The sequence below is a fragment of the Chanodichthys erythropterus genome, chromosome 10, assembly GCF_024489055.1.
Source record: "Chanodichthys erythropterus isolate Z2021 chromosome 10, ASM2448905v1, whole genome shotgun sequence".
NCBI lineage: Eukaryota > Metazoa > Chordata > Actinopteri > Cypriniformes > Xenocyprididae > Chanodichthys > Chanodichthys erythropterus.
In genome coordinates this window covers 7,440,001-7,460,300 of record NC_090230.1, presented here as the reverse complement: position 1 = coordinate 7,460,300, position 20,300 = coordinate 7,440,001, and the positions used below count along the sequence as shown (strand labels likewise).

General features: G+C 37.5%; 1 protein-coding gene and 1 long non-coding RNA gene across 2 annotated transcripts in view; one reads left to right on the top strand and one right to left on the bottom strand.

Annotated features, from left to right (window-relative positions):
* The first annotated feature begins 1,002 nt into the window (after nt 1-1,002).
* LOC137029175 (uncharacterized) lies at nt 1,003-2,001 on the top strand. The gene is made up of 3 exons (XR_010896260.1): nt 1,003-1,140; nt 1,225-1,389; nt 1,901-2,001. It is a non-coding gene; the product is annotated as an uncharacterized lncRNA (long non-coding RNA).
* Nucleotides 2,002-8,335: 6,334 nt separating this feature from the next.
* Nucleotides 8,336-20,300, bottom strand: part of si:dkey-49n23.1 (semaphorin-3D) — a 57,580-nt gene continuing 45,615 nt past the window's right edge. Inside the window, exons 6-18 of the mRNA XM_067395911.1 lie at nt 20,055-20,148; nt 19,302-19,430; nt 18,450-18,592; nt 17,038-17,152; nt 16,875-16,944; nt 16,267-16,411; nt 14,382-14,604; nt 13,504-13,592; nt 12,605-12,640; nt 12,094-12,251; nt 11,832-11,896; nt 10,281-10,414; nt 8,336-10,179 (exon numbers count right to left, since the gene is read on the bottom strand). Of these exons, the coding sequence (XP_067252012.1) occupies nt 9,766-10,179; nt 10,281-10,414; nt 11,832-11,896; nt 12,094-12,251; nt 12,605-12,640; nt 13,504-13,592; nt 14,382-14,604; nt 16,267-16,411; nt 16,875-16,944; nt 17,038-17,152; nt 18,450-18,592; nt 19,302-19,430; nt 20,055-20,148 (1,815 nt within the window). The 3' untranslated portion in view covers nt 8,336-9,765. The remainder of the gene's footprint in view (nt 10,180-10,280; nt 10,415-11,831; nt 11,897-12,093; nt 12,252-12,604; nt 12,641-13,503; nt 13,593-14,381; nt 14,605-16,266; nt 16,412-16,874; nt 16,945-17,037; nt 17,153-18,449; nt 18,593-19,301; nt 19,431-20,054; nt 20,149-20,300) is intronic.

The following is a 20,300-nucleotide window of genomic DNA, read 5'->3' as shown; positions in this document are numbered from 1 at the left end:
TTTTAAATCCAAATAGCAAAATTATCTGTTTTTACTGTTTTTCTATTCCTCATGTTCTATTTTTATTCTTCTTCTTTATGTAAAGCACTTTGAATTACCATTGTGTATGTGTACTGCCTTGCCTGAGGTACTCTATTACTTTATGTATTAAAGTTCAATAACATACAGTAGTTGCATGGTTGTGAACACATTTGTCTAGTATTTAGCCCCGCCTCCCCAGCCCCTTCCTTCCACCCGGGTGTCCGTCTGCCTCCAACGCCCACTGTCATCTTTTTTGAAAACTACAATGGTTACCCTATAAAGCTGACTTCTGCTGATGAAACGGCAAACTATTCATCAGTAAATTTTCTGCATTTTTTTTTTTACTCATTGGGTCTTTAACTGTAAATTCCCCTACACAGTCACTTATGAAGTGAAGATGATGGGTGAAAAAAAGTGTTCAGAGCAAACCTGACTTCCTGTGCTTGATGTGAACTTTTCCTCTCTTTGCTTTGTACTCTGTACTTCATCACAGTCTGGAAGGACACAGGTTTCATATTCAAATGTTTTATTTACAACTACAATATGATGATCATGCAGCTCTATCTCTGTGAGTATTTTTGAGCATTTTGGCTTTTCATGTGCTTTATTTATGTAACTTTATTTCATGTATTGATTGATTTATCTTGATACATAAAAAAATGGTTGCATAATAATAAAAAAATAATGAAAGAATTAAAATGTGTGTACAAATTTTCTACTGGCTGTGTATGGCAGTGTTCTAAGAGTGTTCTGAGCGCTCTTATAAATGCATGTGATTCTGTGATTTTCATCTTGTAGATCTACTCATATGGTGTCAAGCTGCAGAGACTTTAACAGCTCAACTAACAGATTTGGGGCAAAATGTGACCATAAACTGTGATCTTGATGAAAATGAAGTTTATTGGTTTTTACTGAAACTTCCAGATTCTTCGGCTGTGATATTGCGCTCTTTCTCAAACCCAACTCCTTTTTACTACAATGAAAGATTCAGACACAAATATTCAGTGGACTCTAAACATAATCTGTTCATAAATAATGTCACTACTGATGAGTTAGGAGTTTATTACTGTATGAGCACAGATTCAAAATTCAGCAATGGCATCAGACTACACATCATTGGTGAGTACACTTTTAGTCATGTTGTTCAGTACAGCGATAATTTAGAGATTATTAACAGATTGTATCTTAATTCTTTCTTTACAGAACCAACGCCACAAACTGAGTGCCAGAATCAGAATCATACAGTCGTACAGTACATTCAGCAGAATCAGACGGTGGTGAAGTACATTCAGCAGAATCAGACATCATGGCAGACTCTTACCCTCATATCTGCTCTGTTCAATGCTGTTTTGGTCGTTGTGGTCATAGGTGAGTTTTCATCAGTGTAAGTAAAATTATGAAGAAAGATAATAATTGATCATTGAACTGATAATAATTATTTTCGTGTTATGTCTGATAATAGTTAAATGGCAATTCTATTATATTTAAATTTTACAATCATTTTAAATTTAAAAGTAAATATAGGTATCACAAAATGGATATTCATTTTGAGATTTGTAAAGATTACTTTTAACAGTGAGCAAATTATTGGTGTTTCTTAAAGATTAACTTTAAGTGAGAGTTGGATGAAGGTAATCTAAAATTAAATAACAATAGAGGAAATAAGCATACACGATAAAATATTAACAGATATAATACATTATATTGCTATAATATCGTTCAGAAACTGATGTGATACATTATATTGCTAATATCGGCTATTATTAAAAATACAGTGTAGGGGTTCCATCTGTGAAAATATCATCATTATGCTGTAAGTGTTTAATTGTATAAACATACATTATTTAATTCAATTTCATTTATTTTATTCAATTCTCAGGACTTTTTTGTGCTGTTAGAAGGTCTGCAGAACAACAACATAATACTGATGCACAGCTGAGACAAGATATAGAAGAGCATTTATATACAAATTAATTACAGGTACACCATCCATCCATCCATCTTTTCCTCATTGTTTTTTCAGCATGCTGAGGTGGAAAATTCTGTGCTGTATACAAATATTAATCCTGGTCCAATCAATAACAACTGTAACATTACAGCTGGCAAAATAACAAACAAATAACATATTGTGGTTTTGCAGAAGCTGTCGTCCGATTGGTCATATGCATTCTGGTGGGTGTGGCTAAGGTTGCTGTTTTGGTTCAGACACCATGCAGAGCCAGAGGCCTGTTCCACGGTCCCGTTTGAAGTTTCAGTCGAGTCTGACAACTGAATATACTGGAGATTGTTTCTGGATGAGAGCTGAGGATTTTTCTTGAAACCCTCCCAAACAACTTGTGGGGATGTAGGTGCTTTTGATCATTTTTTTTAGGCTTTCTGAGACTCAAGACTCAACTAATCTCTGCAGTTCTCCAGCTGTGATCCTTGGAGAGTCTTTGGCCACTCAAACTTTCCTCCTCACTGTGCATTAGGACGATTTAGACACACGTCCTCTTCCAGGCAGATTTGTAACATTTTTAGTTGATTGGAACTTCTTAATTATTGCTCTGATATTGGAAATGGGGATTTTCAATGCTTTAGCTATTTATTTTTTTTACAGCCACTGTGTATTTTGTGCACATCAGAACTATATTCTTTGTTTTTTCCCATTGTGATGAATGATTAAGGGAATTTGGCCTTTGTGTTTCCTCATGTTTATACTCCAGTGGAACAGGAAGTCCTGGCTGGACAATTTCATGTTCATGATCACCCTGGTGAGCTTAAAAAAAAATGTAAATATGAATGGGAATATACTTCAGAGATATTTTACTCATAAAAAATTCTAGGGGTGCCAATAATTGTGGCCAACGTGTTTTGGAGAAAAAATTTTATTTCCCCCCACTTTCAATTCTTTTCCTTCAATGAAAGATTAGATTTTTGTTAATTTTATGAATTAAAGATCAAAAGGAAAAACAATGCAGATTTATTTTTAGAGTAATCTTTGATCATATTTATGAAGGGTGCCAATAATTCTGGCCACAACTGTAAGATTGAAAATGTACCATTCGTTCAAAGCAACCAGTCTGACGTGACAAACTCCTTTTTGATTCTTGTTTATGTCTTGTACTTCTTGTATAGTTTTGTACTGCAGGAACAACTTTTTAAACTTTATATAACAACACAACATGGAACACCGGTCAAAAACTGTATTGCTCCATCACTTGATTACGATCCACTAACCCGGATGTGACGTTTTTAATCACCTCATCAGTTAGCAAGGACATAATAAAAGCATAGCATAAACATTCTTAATCTATACAAAAAATGCAATAAGTAATAATCTAACAACACTTAAATATTATCAGATTTGTGTATTATGGATCTAACAAGCATGCTTACCTCTCTTTAGTCTAAACTGTTCCAGCATCCCTCCACCTCCCAAAACTCCACCTTCATCTTATGTACCTTAACTTGTAACATTTGTTTTACTGAAACCACTAAACTCACTTTTATTATCATTTGTTCGTTCTCATACTGAAAATGTCAAAAAATCATGATTACATCATTGATAGCTCCATCAACCGAATTTGTCCAGCACTTGATATATTCATAGCTAGAGTTTTGTGCAATATTTGTAAAGTTATAATGCATGAATAAAGCAGCTAAATGGAAACAGAAAGAATGAAATCATTTCTTGGGTATGTCACATTTCCACACCAAGTGGAATATATATATAGTATACCACAGGTTGGCTGGTGTTAATGTCAAGCCCTGAATGCAAACCTTATGTAGAAGTGTATAAATGTAGAAGTATGTTATTTTAACTTTTAAATAAATAAAAGGTTCATCAAATCATATGTGTAGACAGAGGATAAAAATCTAATGAGCATAAATGGGAAATATGACTGGTCACATTCACACAAAAAGCAAATGAAAGACATTTAACCACACTTCTGGCTGATTGTGTTTGACGTCTCACACACATACAACCCTGTCAAAATCACATTCAGACAACAACAAACTGGAGCAAAAGACAAAACACTTCACATAAAAAGTGGTGCCACACATAGTTGTAGAAGTCTGAATGCCACACTAGTAGCCTCTTTATTCTCCTTTTTTTTCTCTTTTCCAAATTAAAGTCTGTATGTGTACTAATATCTTCTAGGTGTGTTAGGTGTTGAGACAGGTGAAATGAAGACTTTATCCTTGATGGAGGGAGATTCTGTCACTCTACATACTGATGTTACTGAAAATACAGGGAGATATTACAGTGGTACAGTGGATTTTTAGATCTGAAAACACAGATATTGTCATAGCTGAAATCAATAGAGAGGCAACGAGTAATGATGTTCATGAGAGATTCAGAGAGAGAGTGCAGATGGACATTCATACAAGATCCCTCACCATCACAAACTTTAGAACCACAGACTCAGAAAGCAATTAAAATCTGCCAAATCAGTGAATTAACCGAGCAGCACAGGAAGGTGACCCTATGAGGGTTGATGCAGTACATTATAATGCAAAAGATAGAAAAGCCATTGTGCACTGGCAGTAATCACAAGATTCGCCTATGTATCGATCAAGGGATCCAAATGAAGCTTTTATGCACCCTCACCATCCCATGTGCACAGTAGAGGAAGTAGCCTCACAAATGTCCAATGCCAGCATCTTCTCAGTGCTTGATGCTAAAAGCTCATTCTGGCAAATCAAGTTAGACAATGAATCTTCCCTATCACAACTTTTGCAACACCTTTTGGCAGATAACGTTTTTTGTGCATGCCTTTCGGCATTAATTCAGCATCAGAAGTGTTCCAACGGGCAATGGAGCAGATCTTCACAGGCTTCCTATGTGCCACAATCATCTAGCCATCATGGTTGGAGGGAAAGGGAAAGAGCACTTGAGAAAGCTTCTAAACAGAGCATGGCAAGTGAATCTGAAACTAAACCCACAAAAATGCAAGTTCAGCCTCTAAAGAAGTTATGTAGGCCATCTGTTCACAGAACATGGATTAAAACCAGACCCAGCCAAGATACAGGCCATCACAGAGATGCCACCGCCAAATGACAAAGCTGCCTTGCAACGTCAATGACCTGGGTAAGTTTATCCCAAATTTCAGTGAACTGGCGACACCACTTCAGCGGCTGCTCCACAGGGATGTAGTTTGGTGCCGGTCACAGAAACAACAAGAAATGTTTAAAATGATTAAAAAAAAAAAAAACTGCATCACATGCCCACCAGTGCTGAAGTACTTTGATATAAGCAAACCTGTGACTATCACATGTGACACTTCTCAGTAGGGATTGGGTACGGCATGCGTACAGAACAGTGAACCAATCAATAATGTCTCACGCACTCTAACTGAAACAGAAATGAGATATGCTCAAATCGAAAAGAAGCTATTGGCAGTGGTCTTCGGCTGTCAAAACTTACATCTACGGAAAACCGGTCTTGGTGGAAACAGACCACCAACCCCTTGTCACAATTCTGAACAAACCCCTACACACTGCTCCAGCATGACTTCAGCGAATGATACTAAATCTGCACAAGTTTAACCTGACTCTCATTTACAATATTTGAGACATTTGACTGGAACAGCCAACAGTATCTAGTGCTGGTGGATTCCTACTATGGGTGGTTTGAAATAAACCCACTTAGAACCTTGTCATCGCAAAATGTCACCAACAAACTGAGGCACTTTTCTGTGCACGGTATTTCCCAGAAGCTAATCGCTGACGATGGCACCCACCCAGTTTACGAGCCAGGTTTTCAGAGACTTTGCAAGTTCTTGGGGCTTCTGCTGAACGGTCTTGCAGAAAAAGCCATTCATAGTGCAAAGTACCTGCTCGAAACCACTAAGAGGGATGGGACAGACTTGCATCTGAATTTTTTAAACATCCGCAACATTCTCTGAGATAAGATACTGGGTTCACTGGCACAGAGATTGATGTCCAAGGTAATGCGTACCAACATGCCCATCAGCGAGCAGATGCGAAAACTAAGGTCAAAGGATGCTTAACTCATCATCTCAAAGCTCAAAAGAGACAAATGCAACAGGTGTACTTTGAAAAAAAAGGAGCAAACCACTCTCTCCTCTGCATGAATCCGAAGTGGTACGGATGCAAAAGGTCACGACAAGACTGGAGCACTCTCACAGAGCCCATGTTGTGTTGTGGAGTCAGACGGTAAAGAGTACAGGAAGTTTACTACTTCCTGTAAAAGAACTACCCCCACACTGCACACACGCCGATCTGGAGGACTTTTTGACACAACTCAAATCTGTACCAGACAACAACAATGTGTCTTAAGATGAGCTGCATGTTGAAGAAAACATTCCAGCTTGGCCAACTGCTCAAAAGTTACCATATCATATAGATATGGCCAGATTTTCAAGCCTAGTCCTAAGTACACTGTTTAACAATGCATGTTGTTGAAAATCTGGTGTAAGAATGTGTTATTCTGATATTTTCGTTATTTCAGTTGCAATTTTAGATTTGCATTACATAAATGTTAAAAATGTTTGTGAAATTATAGTACTTTTGAGTAGAGGAAAGTATAGAACTAAGAAAAGGGGATGTAGATAACTGATGATTAGTTAAAGGTGCAATATGTAATAATTTTGCAGTAAAATATCCAAAAACAACTAGGCCAGTGTTACATATTTTGTTCACTTGAGTACATACAATATCCCAAATGTTTCCAACCATTTGTAAATCGTGAGAAAATTGCAATTTTAACCAAGGCTCTGAGACTTGTGAGAAGTCGCATGTCAATTGCGTCATACCCGCGTTACCCTCGGTTTCTGGTTTTATTAGAAACCATGGAAACACCAAAGACGCTTTAATATATTATATGTTTTAATAGACAATGAAATAACTGTTATGTGATATATTTATTGACAGAAAACTAATTGTTCTTATATAGCTCAATACGTTTAGTCTTATTGTTTAAATCTAATTTTCTTGATTTTTTGCGAGTATACCATGCTTCACCATGCCTCAGAGAAAAAAACTATTTTGTCAAGTAGCTATTTTTAGTAACAGTAATACAGAATTTTCTCCATCATACAATACGTTTTAAAATTAATTGCATGCCATTTATCAACACAAGCCATCCAGTATTTAATATGATATTCTAAAATCGATCTATCTTACTGCAGTGTGTCTCAAACAAGTGTCTCACAGCAGCCGCCACTCAAATGTATCTAATATGATAAACAGAGCTGCGTTACCTCATACTCCTGACCGGAAAAGCGGAAGCAGCACCAGCGACTGTGTCATAATAAAAGTTCCGCTGCTCAGAGGCATGTGATCATTCGTCTCTCGTTAACAATTGCTCCAGCGGCCTCGTGCAGCTCTAACAACACTCTGTCCTCCTCTGCTTCATTCATTATTTTCCACCGTCCTTTGAGGTGAAGACCACATGTCCCAAGATTCTGCGCTCAAACTTGGCGTCATCAAGCTATGCCTTTGTTTTGAATAGGCCTCTAGCGACATCTAGCTGAAAAAAAAACCTTCATATTCTACCTTTAAGATATACTTGGGGTGTGTTAAAGGAAGCTACGTTTATATGGTCTTTTCCTGTGTTGTAGTGCCCCTTGTGGCAAGGCAAGTTTATGTACATGTTATACAAGTGATTCGTGTTCTCCAGGATGGCTAATAAAAACATGTTGTTCTCCAGCATACAGAAGCCTCTGTTTCTATAACGAACTACAAGAAGTATTCCAAAGCTTTTTATGTTTCTTAACTGCAACATTAAGCTAATTGTGTTTGCTAATACTGGTTGCCCAATCGCTTTTGCAGCATACAGAGGTGGACATTTCCACATTGGTTAAAAGATTCAAGCCTTGCCAGCAGAACCCGTGATGTTTCTAGTGCAAGTAGTTTATTATAGTAAATGACTGGAGTTATATTTAGATTTTAAGAGTGGGAAAATTCACTAATGTAGCTTCCTTTATCTACTGGTTGCCATACTAACACTGTGTGTCTCACGAACCGAAGCTCTGGCTCTTCCATTCAGACAGGGGTGCCTAAACTCAGATTCAGGTAGTCAGAGCCACTGTACGTCCAACTGATTGCGCTTTATCTATGTAACCTTTTATTTATTTATTTTTTTAAATTCTTTTTTATACTTTAATTTAATCATTTTTATTCTCTGCTTTTATTATGATTATTTTAGTTCATTTTATATGTGACGCACTTTGAATTACCATTGTGTATGAAATGTGCTATATAAATAAACTTGCCTTGGCTAAACAAATTGTAAAAAAATTCCAACAATATTGAAAGACATCAAGGGAAGATCATTAGATAACAGTATGAGTAAAATTTCACACAGATGTTTATTTTCAGCTGTTTTTATCATTTATTTAAAATGAGGCAAATTTATAATTTTAATATTTAATCTATCATTTATAATTCTGCATAGTCTCTAAATGCTATATGGTCTACAGAATTGACTAGTCAAGCCCAAACCAATTGCACACACGGTGCATGTTGGAAGACACTGACTACTAGCATAATGATGAAAAATATCAGACATAAGTTTTGTACATTGATGGTATCAGATACAATGTTCCCCCTGAATTAGTATTACTTGTAAAAGCATAATATTTACATAATACAGATAATAAAATCAAATATACTGTAAAGAATACCATACTACAATGGCACCATAAATAAATAATAATAAAAAAAATGCATTCATCACCCTAAATGCATTTGTTGAACCTTGTGCATCACAAAAAGAAACCACGATGACAGCAACATATCTCTAATAGTGTCTTGAATTTTATGTACAGACTTTTATTTCAACACTAGATATTTGAATGTTGCTAAACTAACCACTTCAACAAACCAACCATGAGCCGAAGGCACAATTATAATTCAGATGTGGTGGAGAAGAACAACGGCTCAAAGATTCTGGAAGTAATTTTCATGGGCAGTGAAAAGAATTTAAAAAGCCCTTTGATGGACCCATGGAGGAAAGTCTACTTACAATTCCCAGATGCTCCAACACACGAACACATTTTAGACATACTGTAAACGAAGCAAGCTGAGCTGTTGTGGAGAACTTTGCTTTTCTTTACAAAATGACATGCTTAGAAGTCATAAAACAAACACAATATTTACTCAAGGATGTTCTCAGGAAAGAACAGAAGAGATTGTTCTTGAAGAGGAAGGAAACATATGAAGGGTACATCCTGGGCAAACTTCCTCTGAACATGGAGGCACCTGCAGTTGTCAGAACAAACATTTGACTGTATTTGACAAGAGTCCAAATATAATAGCAATACAATGATATTACAGATCTAGGGACTATTTAATCTACATGCCTCGTGAAAGCAAGAGAAGTCAGTTCATCTTTGCACTTTGTTAGCTTGTCCATTTTCAGTATTAGCTTTCCAAGCATACCTAGCATTTAGCATAGGTGCTTGTTTTTGACAAACAATAGAAACACATTAAAAACATTACAGAAAAATTATGCAAAATGTGCTCAGCTGGATGCCAGACTGCACAAATTCATAGTTGCACAGCTACAGGCTGTTTGGTTATACTGTGTTAAAACTACACGCTAACACTAGCACAGGCTACAAAATAAAACTTAAGAGAGGACTTAATAGAAGAATAATACAGTTCTCAAGGTCTGTAGCCCTTTTTTGTTGTGCTAACAGTAGCAATTGGTGGCTGCAGCAAGTTGGAAATAGCCTTTGTAGCCAGTAAGCTACAAAAATGCTAATTGTCCAGATAAAGTCACTCTCCTTTTCATCAAAAGTCTGCAGTTTCACCTTGGTCTAAAGACTTGTAAGGTGGATTTTGTCGCCTAACTCTCGCTTTACGGTTTTCAGACACCTGCTTCCATTTCAGCGTGCGAAGTTTTTGCTGTCGCCGTTTTTCACGGTACCAAAGATGTTCACAGTACTCGTCAGCTGTTAGCCCGCTAACTCCCATTAGATGTAGTTCCTTGAAGCTCCGCGGTGAGGCTGCGTAATTTCCTGGATGGGTGTTCTGCACTCTCGACATGTTGTTCTGGGGGATGACGTGTAGTTCGTAGCGGGCTATCGTGCGGGAGAACGAATGTTCATAGGCTACGCAGAGGTACAGGCCAGCATTAGAAGATGTTATCTGTTGGATGAGGAGCCCACGTTGCATGTGGATGTGGTTTTCTTCACCTGGAAACAACTGAGATACAGACAGGGGTTTGTATTAGGGTAGAAGTGAGTTAAGTGTGAATCCACTTATCAGTTTATGATTAAATGTTCTCTAAAAACGTGTGGACGGACCTCTTTGCTGTTCTGGTTGTTGTTTGGCTGAATTATCCACTTGATTGTGGCTTGTGGTGAATGTGGGACACATTCCAAGAAGGTTGAGTTCGTCTCAATGCCATATACCATCTTAAGTTCAGGGTGCTTTGAACCTGCAGAGAGGAATGGAAACTTTTAAGGCCTGATATACTTCAAGCAAAATTAAAGGTGCCCTAGAATTAAAAATTTAATTTATCTTGGCATAGTTAAATAACAAGAGTTTAGTACATGGAAATGACATACAGTGAGTCTCAAACTCCATTGTTTCCTCCTTCTTATATAAATCTCATTTGTTTAAAAGAACTCTAAAAAACAGGCAAATCTCAACATAACACTGACTGTTACGTAACAGTCGGGGTGTTTTTGCATAAGCCAGTATTAACGTCTGGATCTGCACGGCTGAATCATCAGACTAGGTAAGCAAGCAAGAACAATAGCGAAAAATGGCAGAGGGAGCAATAATAACTGACATGATCCATGATATTTTTAGTGATATTTGTAAATTGTCTTTCTAAATGTTTTGTTAGCATGTTGCTAATGTAAATGTTAAATGTGGTTAAAGTTACCATCGTTTCTTACTGTATTCACAGAGACAAGACAAGTGTCGTTAACACTTGCAATCTGTATAATTAAAAAACACAACTTCATTCTTTATAAATCTCTCCAACAGTGTGTAATGTTAGCTTTAGCCACGGAGCACCATCAAACTCATTCAGAATCAAATGTAAACATCCAAATAAATACCATACTTACACGATTAGACATGCTGCATGATGAACACTTTGTAAAGATCCATTTTGAGGGTTATATTAGCTGTGTGAACTTTGTTTATGCTGTTAAAGGCAAGCGCGAGCTCTGTGGGCGGGGAACGTGAGCAATTAAAGGGGCCGCAGCCTAAATCGGCTCATATTTAATGATGCCCCAAAATAGGCAGTTAAAAAAATTAATAAAAAAAAAAAAAACTATGGGGTATTTTGAGCTGAAACTTCACAGACACATTCAGGGGACACCTTAGACTTACATTACATCTTTTGAAAACACGTTCTACGGCACCTTTAAAGAATAAACTGGTGTGAGATAATTTTGAACAAAATCAGTCCAAAATTAAGTTTGTTTGGCCAAAGCAACTTTCATGCAATGTTTTTGACGTGTAGACGTGTAGAACTAAACAGTTTTCTTTGCTGCTGTCATTTTTGTTGCGTTTATTTTGTTATCGAGAGGAAAGCGTGCAGGATAAATTTACATATTCATCTAAACGCTGATCAAATGTAAAATATCTTCAGGGACTTTAGCTTCCTAAAAGACTCATTTTTTTTCTTTAACATATGTTCGAATGATTTGTTCACAGTAATTGAGAAAATCAAGAAAGTAAACTGATTTCAAATTGAACTGTTGCACACATCTTAGCATGTGTTAGTATCCATTTTGCACACTAGAGGGGAGCAGTGTACATTTTATTCCAGGACTGTGAAATATCATATACAACCTGATGGTGTAGAGTCTTGAGGTGAGCGGAAAGTGATTTATTACCGTCTCTCATATCCTGACACTGGCTCCAGGGGTCTCCATACCTCACATCCTGTCTCCGGGCACGCCTGCGGACCACAAGAGGATGTTAGCCGCCTCAGATCCATTATTTGACAGGTTTGCTGGTGGTTTTCAGTACTAATATTTAGGCCCATTTTAATGACTAATAAATAAGCTTACACTTTATTTCAATAGTCCACTTTAGACATTCTACTAACTGTAAGTAACTTTGCAACTACATGTCAGCTAGTAGAATAACTAGTACCTTTTGTTGGTGGGGAAGTAGTTAGTACAAGAGGAGCCGTCCCAAGCGCAGTATGGGTCTCGAGCTAAACAGCAGTCTACACAAACTTTACCGTAGAGCTCACACCTCTGAACAGGAAGCTGGACGACACCCTCGTCACTGCTTATGAACAGCACTTGCTAGAGAAGAAATCAAATAAAAATGAGGATGTATGTGTGAATGCAATATAAAAAAGTCTAACCTTTAACAAATTAATTTAATTTAATTTAATTTAATTTAATTTAATTTAATTTAATTTAATTTAATTTAATTTAATTTAATTTAATTTAATTAAATTAGACTAAGGTAATTAGACTGATAAATACTGATAATCAACTCCAACTTTTACAGTGATGCACTTACAATAGAATTCTATGAGGCTAGACATTATGGCAGGTTTGAAAGCAGAATCATAAATCTCATATTGTTGTTAAAGAAAGTTGAAGTCCTTATAGTATTATTTAGTGGCCACCCACCAAACACGTCCACTTACCCTCTTGGTGGAGAGCTCCATGCTTAGTATTGGAGTCTACAAAACGAAAAAAGAGAGGAAGAAAAATGTGTCAACACATAAAATGAATCAACTCCCGAACAAAGTGGGGGACGACATGCATTGTTGGCGCTGAATGAGCAGCTCATCATAACAGGCCCTTGTGAATGTTTTAAAGCTTTCTGCTCCATTGGTTCATTTCTCTTTCATATACAGCAGCAAATGAGCCTTGACACTTAAAATGAATCTCGCTCTACAAATGGCTGGTGGGACACTAGTGGACAATGTCTGCTATCATATGTCTCCTGACAGGTTTGACTGACACGTGACATTAGCTATTCATAATGTACTACCAATTTTTAGTGTTTTAGTCAATGAGATGTGAGGGATGCAGTGGTATTCAGGGAAAAAATTACATTTTAAGTGAAATTTTGGTTTGTTCCTCACACAAAGTCATTGACTTGAAATATAACACATGAGTTGCATGGACTACTTTTATGATCTTATGTTTCTTAAATAAATGATAACTGCAAGCTTAATGTTATTATAAACCCATAATTACAAGCATCTCATATGAAACCTGTTGACTTCTGTTTGCTTACATTCCCTCCATCCCAGAGCAAAACTGACACATTCCTCACTGCCTGAAGTTTTGTATAAATTAGATCTTTTTCTGGTGTAACTTTGCCTCTCCTGTCCCTGGGTTTGGTCACGTAAGTAGACAGACATGGGAAATCTAAAAGCAATCTGGTTTTCTTCTTTAATAGTTATTTTTGTTTGGAAAGTGCTTGACGTGAAAACAACAACCAATGAGAGCAGGGTCAGGGGTCATGAGGGAGTCTAGCAGATGGCATGACAAACAAGCAGAGGAGAGAGAAGAAAAGGAGATCTTATTAAATTACCTTGAAGACATTCAACTCCTCTAGAATGATTTCTTCAGTTTCCCAGTTCTCTTTAGGTACAGAGACAACCTTTATTACTTTGCCATCATCTGGAGATAGAGAATATTAACCATATGAGATTCCACTGTACAGACAGACAGACAAACAGACAGATAGATAGATAGATAGATAGATAGATAGATAGATAGATAGATAGATAGATAGATAGATAGATAGATAGATAGATAGATAGATAGATAGATAGATAGATAGATAGATAGATAGATAGATAGATAGATACATAGATAGATACATAGATAGATACATAGATAGATACATACATACATACATATTCACATTAACTTTTAAATGTATCCCATAATGCACCCTTACTTAGTTACCTAGGTGAGTGAGCACTGGCTTTTGGCGTGTGGATTTATCCAGCACCCTGTGGGCTGACAGCTGTTACACTGTTCTAGTGCTACACAGTGTAAAATTGCAAGTCTGCTCTCTGTACATACAGGTTAAGCATATTTGTCCTGAACAGAGTATCTATTTGCCCTAAATGATTCACTTAGACTTGGCAGAGTTCATGCATACACCCATCAGCCCATGAGGATAAATGTTAGGCAGGAAAAGAAACATTGTGTCCTCGAAATGTTAGGATGATCCCAGGCAACAACACCACTGACCAGCATGGGAACATAAATCGTCTCTGATAGCATTTACTGCAGGATCTGGAAGCCTATCTAGGAGATTTCCATATTTGCAGTGCAATTTAGGTCTAATAAAAGGGAACACCAGGGATAGTTGTCACACTTTTTTTTTTTTTTTACTAGTATAAAAGATTCAGCTCTTTGAACACACATTGGTCTTTTGTTAACCTCTTTCCAACATACCTGTACCAAGGTGTAAGACATCATACTGGCCATCCTCTGCATCAACCCTGTCAACCACAAGCTTCTTTAGCCTGTAGGGGGCATTGATCCGAGTGAAGACCGGACGCCTATGGATGGGCACCACTGGCTCCCACATCAGCTGATGGGTCCTCATGAAGCTCACAACATCGTCTGGGAAATCACGGGTGGACTTGTGCAAAGGGTCGTAGGTCTCGCTCGGACACTGTAGGGACATAGGACAGTTAGTTCCTTCTTATTCTGAAAAAAAAATAATAATAATAATTACATTATATTGCTCCATTTATGGCATCATTTTGATAAGTAAAGATATTTTTATTCACAAATCAACTTTGTCTAACATAGTTTTACTGTAAATTGAGAAAATATTAATTATTGTTTCTATGTTGCAACGCTGTACCACAGTGGAATTGCAGTAATGTATTTCCCCATTGGGATTTTTTTATAGATAGTAGCATCAATAATATGATTGCAGTTATTTAATTATTTGAAGTGTTTATTGTAGTATAGTTGTATTTATGTATAAATAACAAAATTATTTAGTCTTTTCAGAAAATTAATACAGCAATATTTTATGGAAAGGGCAATAGGAAGAGTGCAGAAATGGAAGATGAAAGTGAGGATGAGTTAGCCTTCAGTGACTGTGACGATGAGATGGAGTTGAACGAGGGCAGCGAGGGAAAGTCTTTACTCCCAGAAGTGACAGGTATGATCTTATGGATAGTAGTAAAGAATAATGTGTGGTAACGTGTGCATGTGTATATTTGTTTTTGTGTGTGTGGCAGATTTTGATCGAGATTAAAATCAGATGTATCAATTTCTAAAAGAAATGTGCATTTAAATAGAAAAGAAAATCATAATTTTATAGAAAAATCTATTTTGATTTGTATGATAGAAGCTATATTTCATGGTTAGAAAATAATGCATACCATAGACAGTTAAGCTCATATTCTGCAACCCTGTGGGGACTGAATCTGGTGTAACAGTCCCAGAATAAAGTAAAAATAGTGAAAAACATTTTTGCAGATGTGGATTTTGGCCACTGTTTGAGATCATAGTGCAGTAAGCATCATAATCCTTATTTTTCCATGTTGAGAAATTCAGTTTCAAAGGAATCTTCTGTTGTCAGTCAGTTTACCCAATGAAGCAAGTCCATCTAGGATCCCAAAGCAGGGCATGTTTTAAGTGTTAACATGAAGCTAGTTTGATAAACTTGCTTACTTTAATCCAATATTTCAACCCTGATCTTGTAAAGCTGGTAAACATGGCAACCTATACACAATATGTGCAAAGAAAGCCCTGCTGAAATATGCTGCATTGCCGGTCACCAGCACAAGGTATATTTTACATGCTTGGACCAGCATGGGATGCTGATTGCTGTTTTCTTTTTCTTTTTTTTTCTTCTTTTTTTTCATTTTACTACTACATGTTAAACAAGTCTAAAAGAGGTTCCTTTAGTTTTAGCAATAAACCCCATAATTTGAAAGGGTTAATCTGTCTACTAAGAGTTCAGGTCAACTCCATGGTTGTGAATTCGACAACTAATGGAGCAGAATTCACAGCCCTGATAACTGACTTCCTTCTGAAGACCTCACCACTAAAGGTCCACACTCCAGCCACTTCACAAGCCTCCCTGACATGTGACCCCCAGAGTGCCTGACGACATTTTTACAGTCCCATTGAGGCAGTGCAGCTAGTGCGAGGAGTGATGGGCCGCATGCTTTCCAAGCTGCCCAAACACATCTGGCAGCTCAATTCCACCCATAGTTGTTCAAGTTGTCAATAAAAAAGCAAAATAAGTATCCCTTCACATGACCATCATCTTCTCTACCCTACCAAACATAATACCTCCCTGTTGAGAACTTACCGTCCCTGGCCGTGGATAAGGGATCTTCCCCTTGTACTCCATCCAGCGATAATCGGGCCCCTCCTTATGCGCAAAGGGCCCATTGAAGGCAGCTCGGATAGAGGCCATGGAATAGACGCAAACAGCTGAACCTCTGAAGACGGAGCTTTTGAAAAGGAAACATGTATTAGTCTGATGCCGGGTTAGAATAACAGAGTTCTTCAAGCTTGGTGACCTTTCACCCTCCCTTATGGCCTCAAGCTATCCATTCCTTGGGTGGGAGCACCGAGATAGATTGTTCTAGATGGATCGGGCGGGAAGGAGACCATCCTGTGACCAGACTGTTGATTTTAGGGGCGTTTTGATACTGATGTCAGTTCACAAGATAAACTGAGATAATCAGATTTAGGTTGTTGGAACAAACAAGGGAGGTCTGAGAACCTGAAGGGTAAGTTAAATGGGAATGAGTGTGACGGATTGGTTGATTTGGATGGAGCCAATGATAATGCAGAAATTGAGGTAAACAAATATAACATTGACAGGAATGTGGTTCTAAAAAGTTAAGAGGATTATGGGGTGGTGACCCAATGAATGACTCATAAAAAAGACTTTCCAGTTAATGAACCTACCTGGAAGTGGAGAAGACACCATAGATGACTGGATTTTGTGGATCTTTGGTCTCCAAAAGAAATATGTGCTCTAAACATAAAAAATGGGCAGAAAGTATTACTAGTGTGAATTTTTGAGTTTATGTTGACTTTAACAGATGGATGATTGTGTGTGTAAACATACCCAGCTCATCAAAGTGTGTGTCCATGCCTCCAGGTCCTGGTACTGAGCACACAAGCCTGGCCTTCAGGAAGGTGCTCCAGCGATTAATCAAGCTTCGTTTTCCTCCTATGTCATTCTGATGAACACCAAGAGCTTGCTTTTAATACACTACACAACTTTTAAAAGATTTTAAAAGACCAGGCATCATACACTTACACTATTACATCATAATTGGTTACAGAGGAAAAACTGGGCGTAATTCACTAAATCACTGAGGATCACACACTACCAGACATTTAAGCTTTTCCAAACACAACAAACTCACACAGAAATGTGCCTCATTGCTAGGAGACAAATGAAAAACAATATGTGTTCTAAAATCGACTCAAAATACCAAAAATGTTTGATCACCTCTGACTCAATGGTATCATTGTCTGAAGCTAAAAACATTGGATTCAGTGCCCAACATACACTACACGATTGTCTTTGAAATCTGTCTATTCCGACTGTCTAAAGTCTGCAGATTGGCTCTGACTTTTGGCAACTAGCGTTGACTCCTTAAGACTGCAGATCGTTGCAAATATCTGTGCAAAATTCATGTAGTGTATTCCAGCATTAAGCAATGACATTATCTCAATAGCAGATATATAATACATTACATTTTCATACATTGCAAACAAATACAGTAGGGTGACCATATGCGCCATTCTCCCAGGACGCGTCCTGTCCAGGATTTTTAAATAGCCTAAAATGGCTTGAGCCCTTGCCTCTTTAACTGTGAAAGTGGTCATATTGATGTCCTCCCGGAACGCGATTTAGGAACGCGATTTCTACACGGAGGTCTGTGCAAGCCACTGTTCTTATTGACATTCTTCATGCAATGCATTAAAATGTTGTCGTATTTGCAATGCTTTGACCTTTCTCTGTAGATCCAGCCTTCTTGCAAGCCACGATCGGTTGATTATGTATAATGCATGCTACTGATCAAATTATTTTTCAGTCGTTACCTTCCGCAAATATGAAAACAAAAACAAAACTGGGACATTTTATGCAACTTAGAAATCCTGGACAGGACGCGTCCTGGGAGAATGCCGCATATGGTCACCCTAAAATACAGCATAAAACAAACGAAATATATAAAGCACTTCAAGAAAGCTGATAAGTTAACCCTGAACCGAAAACCTTTTTTGCTAGATTTGTTGCTAGTGTTTAATTGTAATGTATTAGTCTTTAATTACTCTCAAACAAACACTTCATTCATCCATTATTAGATACATGCTGCTGCTGCTACTGTGCAACAGATGATACAGAGGCCTACACGTCCATTCATTTATTCCTACAAAAGACTCATTGATTCTGCATACCAAACAAAGGTCTTTTGGATCTATTTCATGTTTTTATTGGCTCATTACGGCGCTGGACTTGGCATTCACCTTGCAGACACGGGCCACTCGACTGTAGATACGCTTGTCGAGCTGATTGGACTCTACAGAGGTCTCTTTAAAGAAGAAGTAGACTTTGTCATCGTCCAAGCTGTGTGTGTCAGGGATGGAATATGATCCCACAAACTCTGGCTCTGTGAAAAGAAATTGGCATCAGAGTGAGGGTGAAGGAAGTTAATTAGGCAGCACCAGAACCCCAAAACAGTGAATTGCAAACTTTTCAGACCATACACCTCCTTCTTTTACACTGCCAAAAATGTCTACACCACTATTTTTTTTTATTTTTTTTTTATTTCAGAAGAAATCACTACACATCCTTAAACCGGACACATTTGTTTGAGATACTAAGACTTACTGTAATATAAATTAGTTATTTACAGTTATCCTTTAGCAGTGGTATCTAAACTAGCTGTCTATTTGTATGCTGTAAATGTATGCTAATCAGATGGACTAATATGTTAGCTGTATGCTAAGCTAAGAGGCAAAATTAATAATATACAAAAGCTAATAAGTGAGATATACACTAATCTAATAGCCTAATTTGCTGACAGTATCCTAAGGCAGTCAGTTAACTGTTGCATGCTGTTAGAAATATAGTAATCCAAATGTGTAGTACATATAGTACATAGCTACAGTACTTTTTGTAGATTTTGTATCTACCTTTATGTTTGCTTGTTAGCTTGAACAAAACAATGTTTATAACTGTGATATGAACAAAATCATTTGTTATTTATCAATGAAATATAACTAGATCACTTTCTCTACCATCCCAGTTTGGAAACCAAGGCCATGCTCTTTTTGCATACACAATAAAAACAATTAATGTTTTATTTCATTTCTCACCATTTAGCCAGTGGTCCTGGTAAGCTTCAGTGCGGATATAGTGTTGATTGCTGCTATGCACAGATGTGCGAAAAATGGCGGCATTTGTTCCCATGAAGTCTACGGACGTCCCAGCATACAGGTCCCCATCTAAGGTGAGTATATCCACAAAATCACATCCAGAACGACTAAGAATGACAAATGATTTTCTATGATGCATAGCTCATTTTTAATGATTCTACCCTCTGACTCCACATCCTTTGTCAAAATACTCTGTTTTACAGCAGTAAAACAGAGTTTTGTGTGAAAAGGAAATTTAGATTATTCCAGAGACATCATTAAATGGTCAAAAAGGTCTCCGGTTGCAGTAATAGCCTTTAATTAGGCAGCATATGGTTTATGCATTATGGCCCTCCGGGGTGTACTTGCTTTAGAAAAAAAATCTAAATATAATATCAATTTTGCAGCTGGGTTTCCTTTCCTGACCACACTGTAACAGCAACTGGGCAATTTTTTCAGTCAAATTACTGCCTATTAAATGTCCATTAGAGACAAATATGGGTGACAAACCTGTTTACTGGAGGAACTTCCAAATTTCCACATGCAAACTAACATCTGGTTTGGAGCTATGAAGATTTATTTATCAGTGACTCATATGGGAGTATGTCTAACAAATTGTTTCTAACACATTTTTCCTCAGTATTTCTGCCTGCAAAGGGCTGATGGGCTGTTTTTGAGGACAATGTGTTTAGGGTGTAGGGTCCGGAAACTCACCAGTCAGATGGGCGGTAAATGGCTCCTGCGGACTGAAGGGACATTTTCCTCTCCCGGATTCTCTAACATGGCTGAGGAGCCAGAAAGTTGGTTTCTAGGACACCAAGACAAGACTGTCACTCTGTTTGCACCACTGCCCTCATTATTAGCTCAGCTCTACAGTCAATAAGCCTCTGTTGGTGCTCATTTGTACAAGATACACTTAAAATGTGTTTACTGCATTGCACACTGGTTAAGTTCCAAAAA